Here is a 20,177-nt window from a genome sequence, read left to right as displayed (position 1 = left end):
TACCGAATAATTGGAAAGGGTTACATAGTGTTATAGGAGGGGTGATATAAAATTATACAAAAAAAATAGGGAGGAGTTATATGACATGGTAGGAGGGGCTATATAGAATTATTTGAGTTATACAGAATAATAGAGAGGAGTTATATGGCACGGTGGGAGGGGTGATATGGAACTATACCGAATAATAGGAAAGGGTTATAGTGTTATAGGAGAGGTGATGTGGAATTATACAAAATAATAGGGAGGAGTTATATGGCATGGTGGGAGGGGTGATATGGAATTATACAAAATAATAGGGAGGAGTTATATGGCATGGTGGGAGGGGTGATATGGAATTATACAAAATAATAGGGAGGAGTTATATGGCATGGTGGGAGGGGTGATATGGAATTTTACAAAATAATAGGGAGGAGTTATATCGCATGGTGGGAGGGGTGATATGGAATTATACAAAATAATAGGGAGGAGTTATATCGCATGGTGGGAGGGGTGATATGGAATTATACAAAATAATAGGGAGGAGTTATATGGCATGGTGGGAGGGGTGATATAGCATTATACAAAATAATAGGGAGGAGTTATATGACATGGTGGAAGGGGTGATATAGCATTATACAAAATAATAGGGAGGAGTTATATGGCATGGTGGGAGGGGTGATATGGAATTATACAAAAAAATAGGGAGGAGTTATATGACATGGTAGGAGGGCTATATAGAATTATTTGAGTTATACAGAATAATAGAGAGGAGTTATATGGCACGGTGGGAGGGGTGATATGGAACTATAGCAAATAATTGGAAATGGTTATAGTGTTATAAGAGAGGTGATGTGGAATTATACAAAATAATAGGGAGGAGTTATATGGCATGGTGGGAGGGGTTATATGGAATTATACAAAATAATAGGGAGGAGTTATATGACATGGTGGGAGGGGTGATTGGGAATTATACAAAATAATAGGGAGGAGTTATATGGCATGGTGGAAGGGGTGATATAGCATTATACAAAAAAATAGGGAGGAGTTATATGGCACGATGGGAGGGGTGATATGGAATTATACAGAATAATTGGGAGGGGTTTTATGGCATGGTAGGAGGGGCTATATGGAATTATTTGAGTTTTACAGAATAATAGGGAGGAGTTATATGGCATGGTGGGAGGGGTGATATGGAATTATACAAAATAATAGGGAGGAGTTATATGGCATGGTGGGAGGGGTGAAATGGAATTATACAAAATAATAGGGAGGAGTTATATGACATGGTGGGAGGGGTGATTGGGAATTATACAAAATAATAGGGAGGGGTTATATGACATGGTGGGAGGGGTGGTATAGCATTATACAAAATAATAGGGAGGAGTTATATGGCACAATGGGAGGGGTGATATGGAATTATACAGAATAATTGGGAGGGGTTTTATGGCATGGTAGGAGGGGTTATATGGAATTATTTGAGTTTTACAGAATAATAGGGAGGAGTTATATGGCATGGTGGGAGGGGTGATATGGAATTATACAGAATAATAGAGAGGAGTTATATGGCATGGTGGGAGGGGTGATATGAAACTATACTGAATAATTGGAAAGGGTTATATAGTGTTATGGGAGAGCTGATATGGAATTATACAAAATAATAGGGAGGAGTTATATGACATGGTGGGAGGGGTGATATGGAATTATACAGAATCATTGAGAGGTGTTTTATGGCATGGTAGGAGGGGCTATATGGAACTATTTGAGTTTTACAAAATAATGGGGAGGAGTTATATGACATGGTGGGAGGGGTGATATGGAATTATACAAAATAATGGGGAGGAGTTATATGACATGGTGGGAGGAGTGATATGGAATTACACAAAATAATAGGGAGGAGTTATATGACATGGTGGGAGGAGTGATATGGAATTATACAAAATAATAGGGAGGAGTTATATGACATGGTGGGAGGGGTGATATGGAATTATACAGAATAATTGGAAAGGATTATATGGTGTAATATCAGAGGTGATACGGTATTATACTGAATAACAGGGAGGAGTTATATGGCACGATGGGAGGGGTGATATGGAATAATACAGAATAATTGGGAGGGGTTTTATGACTTGGTAGGAGGGCTTATATGGAATTATTTGAGTTTTACAGAATAATAGGGAGGAGTTATATGGAATGGTGGGAGGGGTGATACTATACTGAATAATTGGAAAGGGTTATATGGTGTTATAGAAGCGGTAAAATGGAATTATACAGAATAATAGGGAGGAGTTATATGACATGGTGGGAGGGGGTTATATGACGTGGTGGGAGGAGTTATATGACATGGAGGGAGGATTTAGATGGCTTGGTGGGAGGAGTGATATGGAACCATACTGAATTATTGGAAAGGATTATATGGCATGGTAGGAGGAGTTATATGGAATTATATAAATTATACAGAACACAGTGGATAAGTGGTTAGCGCTTTCGCCTAGCAGCAATAGGGTTGTCAGTTCAAATCCCAACCACGGCACTACCTGCATGGAGTTTGTATGTTCTCCCTGCGCCTGTGTGGATTTCCTCCGGGTACTCCAGTTTCCTCCCACACTCCAAAGACATGCTGGTAGGTTAATCGTCTTCTATCAAAATTGGCCCTAATATGAATGTGAGTTAGGGACCTTAGATTGTAAACTCCTTGAGGGCAGGGGCTGATGTAAATGTACAGTGTATATGTAAAGTGCTGCAAAAATTGACGGCGCTATACAGGTACCAGTAATAAATAATAATAATGATTAGGAGGAGTTATATGATGCTGTAGGAGGGGTTATATGGAATATTACAGAATAATTAGGAGGGGTTATATCATGGCATGTAGGAGGGGTTATATGGAGTTATATAAATTATACAAATTCATTGGGAGGAGTTATGTGGTGTTGTAGGCGGTGTGATTTGGAAAAATACAGAATAATTGGGAGGGGTAATATGGCATGGTAGGGGGGGGGGGGGGGTTATATGAATTATACAGAATAATTGGGAGGAATTATATGATGTTGATGATGGAATGGTGGGAGGAGTTATATGGAATTATATGAATTATACAGAATGATTAGGAGAATTTATTTATATGGTGTTATAGGAGTGGTGATATTGAATTTTACAGAATAGTTGGGAAGGGTTATATGGCATGGTAAGAGGGGTTATATGGCATGGTAAGAGGGGTTATATGGCATGGTAAGAGGGGTTATATGGCATGGTAGGAAGGGTTATATGGCATGGTGGGAGGGGTTATATGGTATGGTGGGAGGGGTTATATGGCATGGCAGGAGGGGTGATATGGCATGGTGGGAGGGGTTATACGGCATGGCAGGAGGGGTGATATGGCATGGTGGGAGGAGTTATATGGAATTATACAGAATGATTAGGAGGATTCATTTATATGGTGTTGTAGGAGGGGTGATATGGAATTATACAGAATAGTTGGGAAGGGATATATGACATGGTAGGAGGGGTTATATGGCATTGTGGGAAGGGTTATATGGCATGGTAGGAGGGGTTATATGGCATGGCAGGAGGGGTGATATGGCATGGTGGGAGGGGTTATATGGCATGGGGTGGTGTGTAATAATAGGGAGGAGTTATACAGAGTAATAAGGAGGGGCTATGCAGTATAGTAGGAGGGTGGTGTGTAAAAATAGGGAGGAGTTATACAGATTAGTAGGGAGGGGTTATACAGTATGATAGGAGAGGTGGTGTGTAATAACTGGGAGGAGTTATACAGAGTAGTAAGGAGGGGTTATACAGTATGGTAGGAGGGGTGGTGTGTAATAATAGGGAAGAGTTATACAGAGTAGTAGGGAGGGGTTATACAGTATGGTAGGAGGGGTGGTGTGTAATAACTGGGAGGAGTTATACAGAGTAGTAGGGAGGGGTTATACAGTATGGTAGGAGGGGTGGTGTGTAATAATAGGGAGTTATTATACAGAGTAGTAAGGAGGAGTTATACAGAGTAGTAAGGAGGGGTGGTGTGTAATAGGGAGGAGTTATACAGAGTAGTAAGGAGGGATTATACGGTATGGTAGGAGGGGTGGTGTGTAATAATAGGGAGGAGTTATACAGAGTAGTAGGGAGGGGTTATACAGTATGTTAGGAGGGGTGGTGTGTAATAACAGGGAGGAGTTATACAGAGTAGTAGAGAGGTGTTATACAGTATGGTAGGAGGGGTGATATGAAATAATAGGGAGGAGTTATACAGAGTAGTAGGGAGGGGTTATACGGTATGGTAGGAGAGGTGGTGTGTAATAATAGGGAGGAGTTATACAGAGTAGTAAGGAGGGGTTATTCAGTATAGTAGGAGGGGCGGTGTGTAATAATAGGGAGGAATTTTACAGAGTAGTAGGGAGGGGTTATACGGTATGGTAGGAGAGGTGGTGTGTAATAATAGGGAGGAGTTATACAGAGTAGTAAGGAGGGGTTATTCAGTATAGTAGGAGGGGCGGTGTGTAATAATAGGGAGGAGTTATACAGATTCGTAAGGAGGGGTTATTCAGTATAGTAGGAGGGGTGGTGTGTAATAATAGGGAGGAGTAGTAAGGAGGGGTTATAAAGTATGGTAGGAGGGGTGATATGAAATAATAGGGAGGAGTTATATGGCATTGTAGGAGAAATGATATGTCTGGTAGGAGGAGCAATATGAAATAACAGGGAGGAGTTATATAGCCTGGTAGGAGGAGTTATATGAATACCACAAGGAGCTATGTGGTGTTGTAGGAGGAGTTGTATGAAAAAACAGGGAGGGGTTAAATGGCATTGTAGAAGGAGGTATATGGCATAATAGGAGTTATATGGCATGGTTGGAGGAATAATATAAAGCAAAACTGTATATGATGTTGTAGGAGAAATAACAGGGAGGAGTTACATGATATTGTAGGAGGGGTTATGTGAAATAACAAGGAGGAGTTAAATGAAATAGCATTGAGGTGTTATATGATGTTGTAGGAGACGTTATATGAAATAATAATGAGGAGTTACATGACATGGTGGGTGGCATAATATGAAAAGGGGGGGGGGGGTATTTGTTATGGTAGGAGAACTTATATGCAGTGCTGGGACAAAATCATCCAGTGCCCAGGGAAGAGATGGCAAATTGCGCACCCCATCCCCTTCATTATGTGTGAGCTTTTGAAAAGGAAGAGGAGAGAGAGCACAGCCTGCTGCTCTCCCTGCTGATTCCAGTGCTTGGCTGCCGCTATCACTACTCCTGTCAGCCTTATAGTAGAAGGAACTTCCGGCGCCCCAATCCCTACAATGCATTCTGCACCCAGGGCAGCTGTCCCTTCTGCCCACCTCTTGTCTCAACCCTGATTATATAGAATAACAGAGAGGAAATATATAGCATGGTAGGAGGAGTTATATGACATATCAAGGAGGAGTTATATGGCATGGAAGGTGGAATAATATGAAACAAAATGGATGAGTTATGGTACATGATGTTGTAGAAGGAGTTATGTAAAATAACAGAGAAGAGTTAGGAGGAGGCATATGAACTAACAGGGTGGGGTTAAATGATGTTGTAGGAGGGGTTATATGAAGAAACATGGAGGTGTTATATGATGTTGTAGGAGGAGTTATTTGAAGTTACAGGGAGGTGTTATATGATGTTGTAGGAGGAGTTATTTAAAGTAACAGGGAGGTGTTATATGACGTTGTAGGAGGAGTTATTTGAAGTAACAGGGAGGAGTTATATGATGTTGTGGGAGGAGTTATTTGAAGTAACAGGGAGGAGTTATATGAAGTTGTAGGAGGAGTTATTTGAAGTAACAGGGAGGTGTTTTATGACATTGTAGGAGGAATTACATGGAATAACAGGGAGGAGTTATATGACGTTGTAGGAGGAGTTATTTGAAGTAACAGGGAGGTGTTATATGACGTTGTAAGAGGAGTTATTTAAAGTAACAGGGAGGAGTTATATGATGTTGTAGGAGGAGTTATATGATGTTGTAGGAGGAGTTATATGAAATAACAGGGAGGTGTTTTATGACATTGTAGGAGGAGTTACATGGAATAATAGGGAGGTGTTATATGATGTTATAGGAGGAGTTATTTGAAGTAACGGGGAGGTGTTGTAGGAGTGGTTACATGGAATAACTTGGAGGTGTTATATGACGTTGTAGGAGGAGTTACATGGAATAACTTGGAGGTGTTATATGATGTTGCAGGAGGAGTTACATGGAATAACAGGGAGGTGTTATATGACATTGTAGGGGTGGTTACATGGAATAACAGGGGGTGTTATATGACGTTGTAGGAGTGGTTACATGGAATAACTGGGAGGTGTTATATGACGTTGTAGGAGTGGTTACATGGAATAACTGGGAGGTGTTATATGACGTTGTAGGAGTGGTTGCATGGAATAACTCGGAGGTGTTATAGGACATTGTAGTTGGGGTTACATGGAATAACTCGGAGGTGTTATATGAAGTTGTAGGAGGAGTTACATCGAATAACAGGGAGGTGTTAGATGACGTTGTAGAAGTGGTTGCATGGAATAACTCGGAGGTGTTATATGACGTTGTAGGAGGAGTTATATGGAATAACAGGGAGGTGTTAAATGACGTTGTAGGACGAGTTACATGGAATAACAGGGAGGTGTTATATGATGTTGTAGGAGGAGTTATTTGGAGTTACAGGGAGGTGTTATATGATGTTGTAGGAGGAGTTATTTGAAGTTACATGGAGGTGTTATATGATGTTGTGGGAGGAGTTATTTTAAGTAACAGGGAGGTGTTATATGACGTTGTAGGAGGAGTTATTTGAAGTTACAGGGAGGTGTTATATGACGTTGTAGGAGTGGTTACATGGAATAACTGGGAGGTGTTATATGATGTTGTAGGAGGAGTTATTTGAAGTAACAGGGAGGTGTTTTAGACATTGTAGAAGGGGTTACATAGAATAACAGGGAGGAGTTATATGACGTTGTAGGAGTGGTTGCATGGAATAAGTGGGAGGTGTTATATGAAGTTGTAGGAGGAGTTACATGGAATAATAGGGAGGTGTTAGATGACGTTGTAGGACGAGTTACATAGAATAACAGGGAGGTTGATGTTGTAGGAGGAGTTATTTGAAGTTACAGGGAGGTGTTTTAGACATTGTAGGTGGGGTTACATAGAATAACAGGGAGGAGTTATATGACGTTGTAGGCGGGGTTACATGGAGTAACAGGGAGTCGTTGGATTACATTGTAAATATCTCCAACTTTCTGACAAATGGGCCATTGTGCATCAGATCACCACCTTGCAGTACCCATATGGCTCCCTCACACATGTACAGACTCTTGGAGTATCCATTGTCCCAATAATAAATGTTCACACTTTGCTCCTAGGCATGGAATAATGGGAAACACAAATGGTGTACATATTGTACACAGCACTACGTGTGTCCACAGATCTCTCACAGCATGGTGCTAATGATGGAAAGCTCCCTATGGATGGGATGACTAGAAGAGTCTGTACAGATAAAAGGACACCCGAGAATTGAGACGTACTATTTATAAGGCTATATTGTGGCCTGTTCTCTCCTGATAGAAAGGTGGAGATAGGTTGGCCATACATTAGAGAACTTTCTTGTGCAATTTTTCCTTACCAAAACCATATAATAGGAGGTAAAACCTAAACACTTTCCAATGGTATGCAGTCAGGCACTACGTAGCTGAAGGTAAATCTAAAGGAAATTGAATAAGAAAATTGTATAATGCAGTGTCCTCAGGGCCCACTAACAGGCCAGGTTTGCAAGATAACTGAAATACAATGGAACCTTGGATTACGAGCATAATCCGTTCCAGGAGAATGCTTGTAATCCAAAGTACTTGCATATCAAAGCGAGTTTCCCCATTGAAGTAAATGAAAACTAAAATAATTTTTGGCATGCAATACCGCATGTGGCCAGAGGTGGGAGGGGGCGTAGGAGAGCCTCGGAGAGGACACCTTGGCTAAACTCGGAAAACCTCAGAATGGGCTCCAGCTCCCCCCACCTCAGGCCAAGCGCGGTATTGCACACTGCTTTGGCTTGAATCCTGCTCGTTTTGCGAGCCAACACCCGGAAACTGAGTCAGGATTTTAAAAAATACAGCGCTCGTATTGCGAAGCGCTTGTTAACCACGCAATCCGAGGTTCCACTGATATCATTTGCTGCTCAGTGATTGCAGTATTCTAGTCTGCATCTCCCCAGGGTAATACATAAAATCTGGCCTGTTAGTGGGCCCTGAGGACAAGGTTGATGACCGCTGGTAAATTTAAGGCCAGCTTAAGACTTAAGCTAATACATCCAGAATTGGGACCATGGCTGGGCACTTAGATGGCCAGGACCCTTCCCTCCACCTGTATGTCAGTAATAGATGAGCCTAGGCCATGGGCGCTCAAACTGGTGGCCCTCAAGCTGTTGCAAAACTACAATTCCCATCATGCCTCTGCCTTTGGGAGTCATGCTTGTAACTGTCAGCGGCTTGCAATGCCTCATGGGACTTGTAGTCCCGCAACAGCTGGAGGGTCACAGGTTGAGCACCCATGGCCTAGGCCCAGGGAGAGAACCACACATCCCTGCATGCTTCCCATACATTATGGGACCTATAGGTAGGTAGGTGGCTCGGCTCTGCTGCAGAACGAGGCTTAGAACTGCTATACGCTGCAGCACATCCCCTTCCCAGAAGACACCTCTGTATTGAGCCCTTAATTATATTCAGGGCCTCCATTACATTTCAGGGTTTAGCAGGTAGGCACAGCGGGGTTGCTAGTATGGGGGGGGGGGGGGCAGGCAGGTGGCGCAGGCTCGGGCGGTGGGGCATGCAATTCCTGTGCTCCGCCAGGTCTTCCTTCTGCAGTGCAGGTAGTCTCGCAGAGACCAGAAACTGAAAGAAGACAGCAGTCTCTCCTATTGCATGTGGCGCTGGCTTGTATCCACAGTTTGACAATGTCATCCACTCAGCGTAAAAAAAAAAAAAAAACTACGGTGCAACAACATGAAGCGGGTCGGGTCCCATCGTCCCGTATGTGTGGTGTCAGTTCCAGGAGGATATGCCTTTGACTGTGGTGTAGAGATGGCCCCCTCGGCAGGGCTCAGTGCTGGTGAAGGGACGGTGGAGGATGAGCCGGGTCGGGCTGAGGACTTCGGAGTCTCCAGGAATCGGCCGCACACACAGAGCGCTCTGTGCAAGCAGAATGGAGCAGACTCATACAGGGGGGGTCATTCTCTTCACCAACACAGGAGGTTTATTGTAGGAAGGGAAAAAAAGGGAGCAGAACCTTGCTGGGTACCTTGGAGAGACGGGAAGCTCGCAGATGTCTTCAGATGGTTATATTGCATTTTTAGATTCCAGGCTCTCAGCTACCTGATCATGGCTGTCCCTCCTCTGGCCCTTCATGCCTCCAGCCATGGCGCAACTATGTTTTGTGCGTGAAGCGTGCCCAGACCTGTTGGAGCTGGGAGCGGGAGATGCGCAGCACAGAGGGCACCAGTCTGTGGTTGCCAGCTGGCAGAGGTGCATGGCGACGGTGAGGCAGGCGTATGGGACTGCTCTCCGCGGAGCGGCTGCGCTGGATGAAGGTGCCTGTAGGATGTGGATAATGTTCTGTCTCCAGTGTTGAGGATGAGAAGACGGAAGACGCCAGTCTACGGAGGGGGCTGTACCTCGGCAGGGGGTGCTGGGAAAGCCTGTCCTCCTCCAGCTGAAAAACATCAAGAAGAGCGGAGGGAAAGGAGTCAGGCAATGTTGAGACTTGCTTCCTGCTTCTAGCTACGTGTAGCGTTAGTGCATGCTTGTGGGGCGTCTTCGGGGAGCACCCCCGTACCATTGGGCCTGCACCACCTGCCCCTTCCCAATGGGCCTCCCTTATGGAGGAAATAGGAAAGTGTAGTTGGGAGGCTCTGAGGAACGGATTTTTTTTTTGCTGCAGTCAATATAAACCAGTTTTACACAGTACGGAAGAAGGTGGAGCGACACAGAACTGCGCAGAGGAGTCAGGATGACTACATATTACAGGAACCAGATGGACTGTGCACTGGAGACACAAGAATCAGAATTAAAGAAAATGCCAGAACCGACCTGACCCACTGCAGAGGTGATGATAGTGACTAAATACTACCAAGGTCACCCAACCTTCTGCCATATACAACATACTGCTGAGGCTGCACTATCATAAACTCCCCAGTGTCACTACTTCATACCTCCCAACCGTCCCTGATTTCGAGGGATTATCCCTGATTTCGAGGGACTGTCCCTGATTTCGAGGGACTGTCCCTGATTTCGAGGGACTGTCCCTGATTTCGAGGGACTGTCCCTGATTTGGAGCAAAATCCCTCTGTCCCTCATTCCTCCTCATCTGTCCCTCATTTTGGTCTGATCTATATAGATGTATATAAAATGCACCTTTTATCTATCAAAAAGTGTTTCCCAGCGCTAAACCTTTCATCTGATTTCTAAATTGCTGCATTTGTAAATTCCAAAAGCCAATATAAAGGAATAGTATTGTTAAAAAAAAAGCACTTGTGGGTTTAACCAATCTTGTTTTTTGTACAATTCTCCTTTAAGGGGGTGTGGCAAGGGGTGTGTCCTATTTCTGCATACTTTTGCTGATAGGTGTCCCTCATTCCCATCTCAAAAAGTTGGGAGGTGTGCTACTTTATATACCCAAAGTTCAATATAGTCAGTTAGACATGCAGCACAGTGATGTAGGGTGGTGGTGTCATTTCTAGCGCAGGGGGTCCTACAGGGTGGAGGGTCACCATGGATGCAGAAGGTCATGTGGAGTGAGGGGAGTCACATTGAGTGAAGAGGGTCCCCCTGGGTGCAGACGGTCATGGGGAGTCACATTGAGTGAAGAGGGTCACCCTGGGTGCAGAAGGTCATGTGGAGTGAGGGGAGTCACATTGAGTGAAGAGGGTCACCCTTGGTTGCAGAAGGTCATGTGGAGTGAGGGGGAGTCACATTAGAGGACCACCTTGAGCGCAAAAGGTCATGTGGAGTGAGGGGAGTCACATTGAGTAAAGAGGGTCACCCTGGGTGTAGAAGGTCATGTGGAGTGAGTAGAGTCACATTGAGTGAAGAGGGTCCCCCTGGGTGCAGAAGGTCATGTGGAGTGAGGGAAGTCACATTGAGTGAAAAGAGTCACCCTGGGTGCAGAAGGTCATGTGGAGTGAGTGGAGTCACATTGAGTGAAGAGGGTCACCCTGGTTGCAGAAGGTCATGTGGAGTGAGGGGAGTCACATTGAGTAAAGAGGGTCACCCTGGGTGCAGAAGGTCATGTGGAGTGAGGGGAGTCACATTGAGTGAAGAGGGTCACCCTGGGTGTAGAAGGTCATGTGGAGTGAGGGGAGTCACATTGAGTGCAAGGGTTTAAAATGAGTGGAGGAGGTCATGTGGCATGGGGGGTTGCACACTGGGTTAGGAGGATCACATCAGGTAAAGTGGGTTACACCAGGTGCTGGGGGTCATGCTGGGTTGAGGAAGTCACACTGGGTGAAGTGGGTCACACCATGTGCAAGGGGGTGATGCCAGGTTGAGGGGGTCACACTGGGTAAAGTGGGTCACATCAGGTGCAGGGGGTCATCACGGGTCACTCTAATTTGAGGGAGTCATAATGGGTGGAAGGTGACTTAAGGTTGAGGGGGTCACTGTGGGCAGGGGGCGTCACACTAGAGTCCCTAGCTAACGTACAATAACATGCCACGCACTTCTCTATGTAGAAATACTACCAGCCAGGAGAACCTTTCCTGCCCAGTCACCAATGTCTAATGTTTCACATACAGAGAAGAAAGTTTAAAAAAAGAAATAAATCTACAAGGTCAGAACTGGAGGAATAGCAGAATGTGGAGACCAGTGCCCCAGGATAGAAAGAAATAAATACTATATAATGCTGAACCATAATTAGGGAGAATAATGATGATCCATCATATAAGACCCCAACTACAGATCCATCTGCCTTACAGCACCCATCTAGAGAAACCCTCCATCCTACCATACCCTCATTGCCTGGCTACCACGTCCCCGTTCACCTGTCTCTAACCTTGATCACCCAACCGTAACCCTGATCACCTAACTGAAGCCTTGATCTCTAGACCCCAACCCTGATTACTTGACCGCAACTCTGATCACCTGAACGCACCCTGTTCTCCTGACCCCAATCTTGATCACCTAACCTGGTCCCTGATCACCTGTTCCTAACCTTGATCACCCAACCGTAACTCTGATCATCTGACTGCAGCCTTAATTTTCTGACCGCAACCCTAATTACCTGACCACAATCCTGATTACCTGACCACAACTTTAAACCCCTGACCTCAACCCTTATCTTCTGACCACAACCCTGATCACCTGCCTACAACCCTGATCTTCTAACTGCAACCCTGATTACCTGACCACAACTTTAATCTCCTGACCACAACCTTGATCACCTCGCCACAATCCTGATCACCTGCCTACAACCCTGATCCTCTGACGGCAACCCTGATCTTCTGACTGCAACCCTGATCACCTGGCCACAACGTTAATCACCTGGGCGCAAACCTGTTCACCTGACTGCAACCCTGATCTCCTGACTGCAACCCTGATCTCCTGACTGCAACCCTGATCACCTCGCCACAACCCTGATCACCTCGCCACAACCCTGATCTCCTGACTGCAACCCTGAGCACTTGACCCCAATCTTGATCACCTAACCAGGTCCCTGATCACTTGTCCCTAACCTTGATCACCCAACCATAACTCTGATCATCTGACTGCAGCCTTAATTTTCTGACCGCAACCCTAATTACCTGACCACAACTTTAATCCCCTGACCGCAACCCTGATCACCTGCCTACAACCCTAATCCTCTGACCGCAACCCTAATCCTCTGACCGCAACCCTGATCTTCTGACTGCAACTCTGATCACCTGACCACAACGTTAATCACCTGGCCGCAAACCTGTTCACCTGACTGCAACCGTGATCTCCTGACTGCAACCCTGAGCACTTGACCCCAATCTTGATCACCTAACCAGGTCCCTGATCACTTGTCGCTAACCTTGATCACCCAACCGTAACTCTGATCATCTGACTGCAGCCTTAATTTTCTGACCACAAGCCTAATTACCTGACCACAATCCTGATTACCTGACTGCAACCCTGATTACCTGACTGCAACCCTTATGTCCTGACCACAACCTTGATCACCTCGCCACAACCCTGATCACCTGACTGCAACCCTCATCTCCTAACCACAACCCTGAACACCTGCCTACAACCCTAATCCTCTGACCGCAACCCTGATATTCTGACTGCAACTCTGATCACCTGACCACAACGTTAATCACCTGGCAGCAAACCTGTTCACCTGACTGCAACCCTGATCTCCTGACTGCAACCCTGAGCACTTGACCCCAATCTTGATCACCTAACTAGGTCCCTGATCACTTGTCCCTAGCCTTGATCACCCAACCGTAACTCTGATCATCTGACTGCAGCCTTAATTTTCTGACCGCAACCCTAATTACCTGACTGCAACCCTGATCACCTGGCCACAACGTTAATCACCTGGGCGCAAACCTGTTCACCTGACTGCAACCCTGATCTCCTGACTGCAACCCTGATCTCCTGACTGCAACCCTGATCACCTCGCCACAACCCTGATCACCTCGCCACAACCCTGATCTCCTGACTGCAACCCTGAGCACTTGACCCCAATCTTGATCACCTAACCAGGTCCCTGATCACTTGTCCCTAACCTTGATCACCCAACCATAACTCTGATCATCTGACTGCAGCCTTAATTTTCTGACCGCAACCCTAATTACCTGACCACAACTTTAATCCCCTGACCGCAACCCTGATCACCTGCCTACAACCCTAATCCTCTGACCGCAACCCTAATCCTCTGACCGCAACCCTGATCTTCTGACTGCAACTCTGATCACCTGACCACAACGTTAATCACCTGGCCGCAAACCTGTTCACCTGACTGCAACCGTGATCTCCTGACTGCAACCCTGAGCACTTGACCCCAATCTTGATCACCTAACCAGGTCCCTGATCACTTGTCGCTAACCTTGATCACCCAACCGTAACTCTGATCATCTGACTGCAGCCTTAATTTTCTGACCACAAGCCTAATTACCTGACCACAACCCTGATTACCTGACTGCAACCCTTATGTCCTGACCACAACCTTGATCACCTCGCCACAACCCTGATCACCTGACTGCAACCCTCATCTCCTAACCACAACCCTGAACACCTGCCTACAACCCTAATCCTCTGACCGCAACCCTGATATTCTGACTGCAACTCTGATCACCTGACCACAACGTTAATCACCTGGCGGCAAACCTGTTCACCTGACTGCAACCCTGATCTCCTGACTGCAACCCTGAGCACTTGACCCCAATCTTGATCACCTAACTAGGTCCCTGATCACTTGTCCCTAGCCTTGATCACCCAACCGTAACTCTGATCATCTGACTGCAGCCTTAATTTTCTGACCGCAACCCTAATTACCTGACTGCAACCCTGAATACCTGACCACAACTTTAATCCCCTGACCGCAACCCTGATCTCCTGACCGCAACCCTGATCTTCTGACTGCAACCCTGATCACAACCTTGATCACCTGACTGCAAACCCTGATCACTTTACCACAACCCTGGTTACATCACGTGATCATCCCTACAATACAGCATTACTACTCCCTGTAGCTGATACCTGGCTCTCCCTGTGCTATGCTGGTGGGTGACCTGTAACATGACTTGTATGGTGCAGAGTTCAGGCTGCTCCTGTATAAATATGTATAGCCTCTTCCTATCTATATCTGGTAGTTTGTTTTTATATCTGTTGTGATGCTATAGGTGACAGCACATTACCCCAGAGAGGTGACAGCACATTACCCCATAGAGGTGACAGCACATTACCCCATAGAGGTGACAGCACATTACCCCATAGAGGTGACAGCACATTACCCCATAGAGGTGACAGCACATTACCCCATAGAGGTGACAGCACATTACCCCATAGAGGTGACAGCACATTACCCCATAGAGGTGACAGCACATTACTCCATAGAGGTGACAGCACATTACCCCATAGAGGTGACAGCACATTACCCCATAGAGGTGACAGCACATTACCCCAAAAAGGTGACAGCACATTACCCCATAGAGGTGACAGCAAATTACCCCAAAAAGGTGACAGCACATTACCCCATAGAGGTGACAGCACATTACCCCATAGAGGTGACAGTAGATTACCCCATAGAGGTGACAGCACATTACCCCATAGAGGTGACAGCACATTACCCCATAGAGGTGACAGCAAATTACCCCAAAAAGGTGACAGCACATTACCCCATAGAGGTGACAGTAGATTACCCCATAGAGGTGAAGGCACATTACCCCGAGGTGAAGGCACATTACCCCATAGAGGTGAAGGCACATTACCCCATAGAGGTGACAGCACATTACCCCAGAGAGGTGAAGGCACATTACCCCATAGAGGTGACAGCACATTACCCCATAGAGGTGACAGTAGATTACCCCATAGAGGTGACAGCACATTACCCCATAGAGGTGACAGCAAATTACCCCAAAAAGGTGACAGCACATTACCCCATAGAGGTGACAGTAGATTACCCCATAGAGGCGAAGGCACATTACCCCATAGAGGTGACAGCACATTACCCCAGAGAGGTGACAGCACATTACCCCATAGAGGTGACAGCACATTACCCCATAGAGGTGACAGTAGATTACCCCATAGAGGCGAAGGCACATTACCCCATAGAGGTGACAGCACATTACCCCCATAGAGGTGACAGCACATTACCCCATAGAGGTGACAGCACATTACCCCATAGAGGTGAAGGCACATTACTCCATAGAGGTGACAGCACATTACCCCCATAGAGGTGACAGCACATTACCCCAGAGAGGTGACAGCAGATTGTGAAATCAGACAGGAATGAGAGAAGGAAAATGATATGTCACAACACTACCATGTATAATTTTTCTACATCAGGGTTTCCTCCATCACAATTTTTCCAGTCTTGACTTGTCCTCTCGTAAAACAACCCATGTACTCAACTTACACCTCAGACTCCACTCTACACTCATTTATGAACTCCTTTTCCCTCCCAATCTGGTTCTTATTTAATTTTTAGCACTCTGCCCATGGACTGACCTACTAGACAGGGCATCACTAAATGATGGACGGCGGTCCAAATCCGAAGTTACTGCCCTAACCGGACCCTCGCGGTCCCGCCATTTAGGAGCCAGCTTTTCCCCCAAGGCGGTCCTAGCAACCAGTCATCATCTTGTTAATAAGAAAAGTTACCTCCAGCTTCGCCTGCCACTCAGAACTGAACAGCCTCCGGCTCCTCACTCTGCCTACAATGGCAGCGGCTTGGGGAAAAAACAGGCTCCTGCTCGCCGCTCAGAACTGTACAACCTCCCGGTCTCCTTTGCAGTATGGCGGGTTGGCAACCTGCGATCTGGGCTTGTCAACCCAACATTCCAGAGCAGGAGGTCGCGGGCCGCATAAGAGGGCTCCGCGGGCCACTTGTTGGCCACCCCTGACCTACAGCGATGACGTGCAACCAGCAATGTTATTAATATGGTACCCATCTCACACTTTGGTCAACCTTGCCCATTATTATTAATCTCCGTTGTGCATCTGGCATACAGAGTCTTTACATACGTGGGTGACCCTGCGGTCATGTTGGTGTGTATGACATATTTTCCATCAGCTCTGGTCTTACCTGTCTCTGAGGTCCAGTGGGGTCTGACTCCCTCCTCCGTTGTCGTGATGCCGAATGGGAGTGTGATGGACTTGCAGGTGGAACATCCCCTCTGCCGTCAGAACCTTCATGTGGGGATGAGGGCTCTTCCTCCGCTACAGTCTGCATGGTCCGAGGCCGAGCTTCGTGCACTTTAGGCCTCACAGCAGCATCTCCGCCCACAGTCTTTCTCCTCTCCTCCCCGTCATCCAAAGGCCGCAGCTCCTCAGGCTCTTCATCCGTTGTCCCCGAGGTGGTTGGTTCTGCTCCTGGATGGAAGTCCTTCAACTCAGTCTCTTTGTCTATGATGACCCATTCCTTACTGTCAAAGTCCTCCTCCTCAGCAAGTGGGACAGAGCGGAAGGCATTACTAAGGGCTTCTTGCTCTACAGATGCTGAGACTTCCATGCGCCCGCTAGCTTGCCGGTCAACCTGACCCGTGTCAATGGACAACATTTGAGCAGGCTGCGATGAGCACGCCTGGCGAGATGGAGAAGCGGGGAGGTCCATGCGTGATCTGCAGGGCACAAATTGCAAAAATGTGATGATTAGAAACCTTTTATGCCATATAGTGTTCATCTTCATTACCAATTCTAAAAGCTAAAGACCTGGGGGTAGATTTGCGCCCTCTTACGGAGGCGCAGCGTACCGTTTTTACACGACGCCTCCGTAAATTACGTGTGCTACGCTTCATTCACGAAGCAGTAGCTCTGTAATTTGCTGGGGGGGGTTCCGTAAAACTGGCCGGCGTAAGCGCGCGTAATTTAAATGATCCCGTAGGGGGCGTGGATCATTCAAATTAGGCGCATTCCCGCACCAAACGTAGTGCGCATGCTCCTTCGGGAAACTTTCCCGACGTGCATTGCGGCAAATGACGTCGCAAGGACGTCATTTGCTTTAACGTGAATGTAAATGGCGTCCAGCGCTATTCACGATTCATTTACGCAAACGACGTAATTTTCAAACATCGCGACGCGGGAACGACGCTAATAGCAGGAACAGCCTTACGCGGAAACCGACAAACGCAAACGACGTAAAATGCGAACGCCGGGCGCGCGTATGGTTGTGAATCGGCGTGAGTATGCAATTTGCATACTCTACGCTGACCACTACGGGAACGCCACCTAGCGGCCAGCGTAAGAATGCACCCTAAGATACGACGGCATAAAAGCCTTATGCCAGTCATATCTTAGGCTACAGTCGGCGTATCGAGCTTTCTGAATACAGAAAAGTCGATACGCCGGCGCAAATTAGCAATTACGCTGCGTATCTATGAATACGCAGGCGTAATTGCTACCTGAATCTACCCCCTGTATTTTACTAATCAAACTCAGTTTATGATGACCAGTCAGTTATAAATGAAGAGGAAAATAAACCATTTCTATATTATCCACCTTGCCACAGCGACTGACAAGATGGCTGCACGCTCTTTGCAAAGGTTGTTACTTATTCAAGCCACCCAGAGACACCAAAGCTGCTGCTGTTTAATCTGTAATGTGACCCAACCACACCTTCAGGATGTGTAGGACCACAGCGGGGAGATCTCCATCCATAGCATGGCTGAACTTGGCATTTCAAGTGAGATACCTTTGTCAAAAATAAGTTCTCTGGGCCAGATTCTCGTAGAATCGGCGTTGGCGTAGCGTAAGCCATTTACACTACGCCACCGCAACTTACTGGAGCAAGTGCCGTATTCCTCAAGCACTTGCTCCGTAATTTGGCCGCGTAATTCAAAGGGGGCGGCTTGTATTCAAATTAAGCGCGCCCCCGCGCCGATTGAACTGCGCATGCGCCGGGCTGAAAAATAGCCCAGTGCGCATGCTCCAGCTCACGACGGAAAACGTCAATGACGCCGACGTGTGCGTCATTGACGTAAAGTCGTATTCAAGAACGACTAAGGCCCCGTACACACGAGGGGATCTCCGCTGGAAACGGTCCGCTGGATTTGGATCCGATGGCTTGTACTCACCATCGGATCAAAATCCGCGCGGAATTCATCCGCGGTGACGTGTCGCGACGTGCGCGACACTGGAAGGTAAGTACTTCCACGCATGCGTCGAATCATTACGACGCATGCGAGGGAGGGGAGCGGACGGATTGATCCGGTGAGTCTGTACAGACCACCGGATCAATCCGCTGGACCTGATTCAAGCGGATAGATTTCTTAGCATGCTAAGAAATTTATATCCGCTTGAAATCGATCCGGCCGAGAAATCTCTGCGGATAAATATCCGCTAGGCCGTACAGACGACCGGATTTGTCCGCTGAAACTGATCCGCGGATTAATTCCAGCAGATAGATCCGGTCGTGTGTACGAGGCCTTAGGACGCCATACTTAACATGGCATACGGCGGACTGGCGTAAGGTTACCCCTCATATAGCAGAGGTAACCTTACGCTTACGCAAACAACGTAAACGACGAGTACGCGACGCAAATTCGTTCGGGAATCGGCGTATCAGGCTCATTTGCATAGTCAAATGAGACCTGAACGTAAACGCCACCTAGCGGTCAGCGTTGTATTGCATTTAGGATCCGACGGTGTAAGCGACTTACACCAGTCGGATCCTAGCCTAATTCTGGCGTATCATGTTTTGCGAATACAAAACAATGATACGCCGGCGGGAAATTTGAATTACGCCGGTGTATCAGTAGATACACCGGCGTAACTCTTTTGAGAATCTGGCCCTCTGTATATTACTACTGTGAGGCCTCGTACACACGACCGAGAATCTCGTCGTAAAAGAAATAGTCCCAGATTCACATACCTCGGCGCATCTTTATGCGGGCGTAGCGTATCGAATATACGCTACGCCGACGCTGCGCAGAGCGGCGAGCACAGTATTCACAAAGGAAATGCTCCCAACGTTGCGCCGGCGTAACGTAAATTCGTAGGCGTAAGCCCGCCTAATTCAAAGTAGGTGGAAATGGGCGTGATCCATTTAAATGAACCGTGACCCCATGCAAGGTGAAGGTGTTAGAATAAAAAACATATATAATGTTTGTGGATTCTAATTAGAAAGAAGGAGATGGCAGTGAAAACAGACAGGGGGAGCTCCATTAGCATTGCTGGTTGTCTTGTCATACCACCGACTATCACAAGATGGCGCCAGATCACAGAAGGAAGCATAGGCCTGCAGAAGGCCGCAAAGCCGCAGCCTCAATTACCGGCCGGCGCGGCCCGACACGATCGCGCGGTGGGGGTGCACGGAGACACAGGATACCCCCAGCTGTGCCGCCGCAGGCGACAGGTCGCTAATTCTAGTCGCAATGAAGACCTGGCGTCCGGGATTTGTCGAACCCTGCTCTAGGTGCAGGCAAGGTTAAATCAAACCTGATTTAAGCCAGCCAAGCCTGCAGTGTCAAGCTTGTGATAGAGTGTGATAGATTGTGTAATACCTGATTAACTGCCT

At 46.8% G+C, this 20,177-nt stretch overlaps 1 protein-coding gene across 2 annotated transcripts in view; it reads right to left on the bottom strand.

The window, feature by feature from the left end:
* Nucleotides 1-20,177, bottom strand: part of TTBK1 (tau tubulin kinase 1) — a 177,540-nt gene that overhangs the window by 22,380 nt on the left and 134,983 nt on the right. For both annotated transcript variants that reach the window (XM_040351732.1, XM_040351730.1), the window contains exon 13: nt 16,749-17,283. In XM_040351732.1, the coding sequence (XP_040207666.1) occupies nt 16,749-17,283 (535 nt within the window). The remainder of the gene's footprint in view (nt 1-16,748; nt 17,284-20,177) is intronic.

The sequence above is a fragment of the Rana temporaria genome, chromosome 4, assembly GCF_905171775.1.
Source record: "Rana temporaria chromosome 4, aRanTem1.1, whole genome shotgun sequence".
NCBI classification, from domain to species: Eukaryota; Metazoa; Chordata; class Amphibia; order Anura; family Ranidae; genus Rana; species Rana temporaria.
The sequence above is the reverse complement of the archived record's forward strand: the minus strand, read 5'-3'. Positions and strand labels throughout refer to the sequence as shown.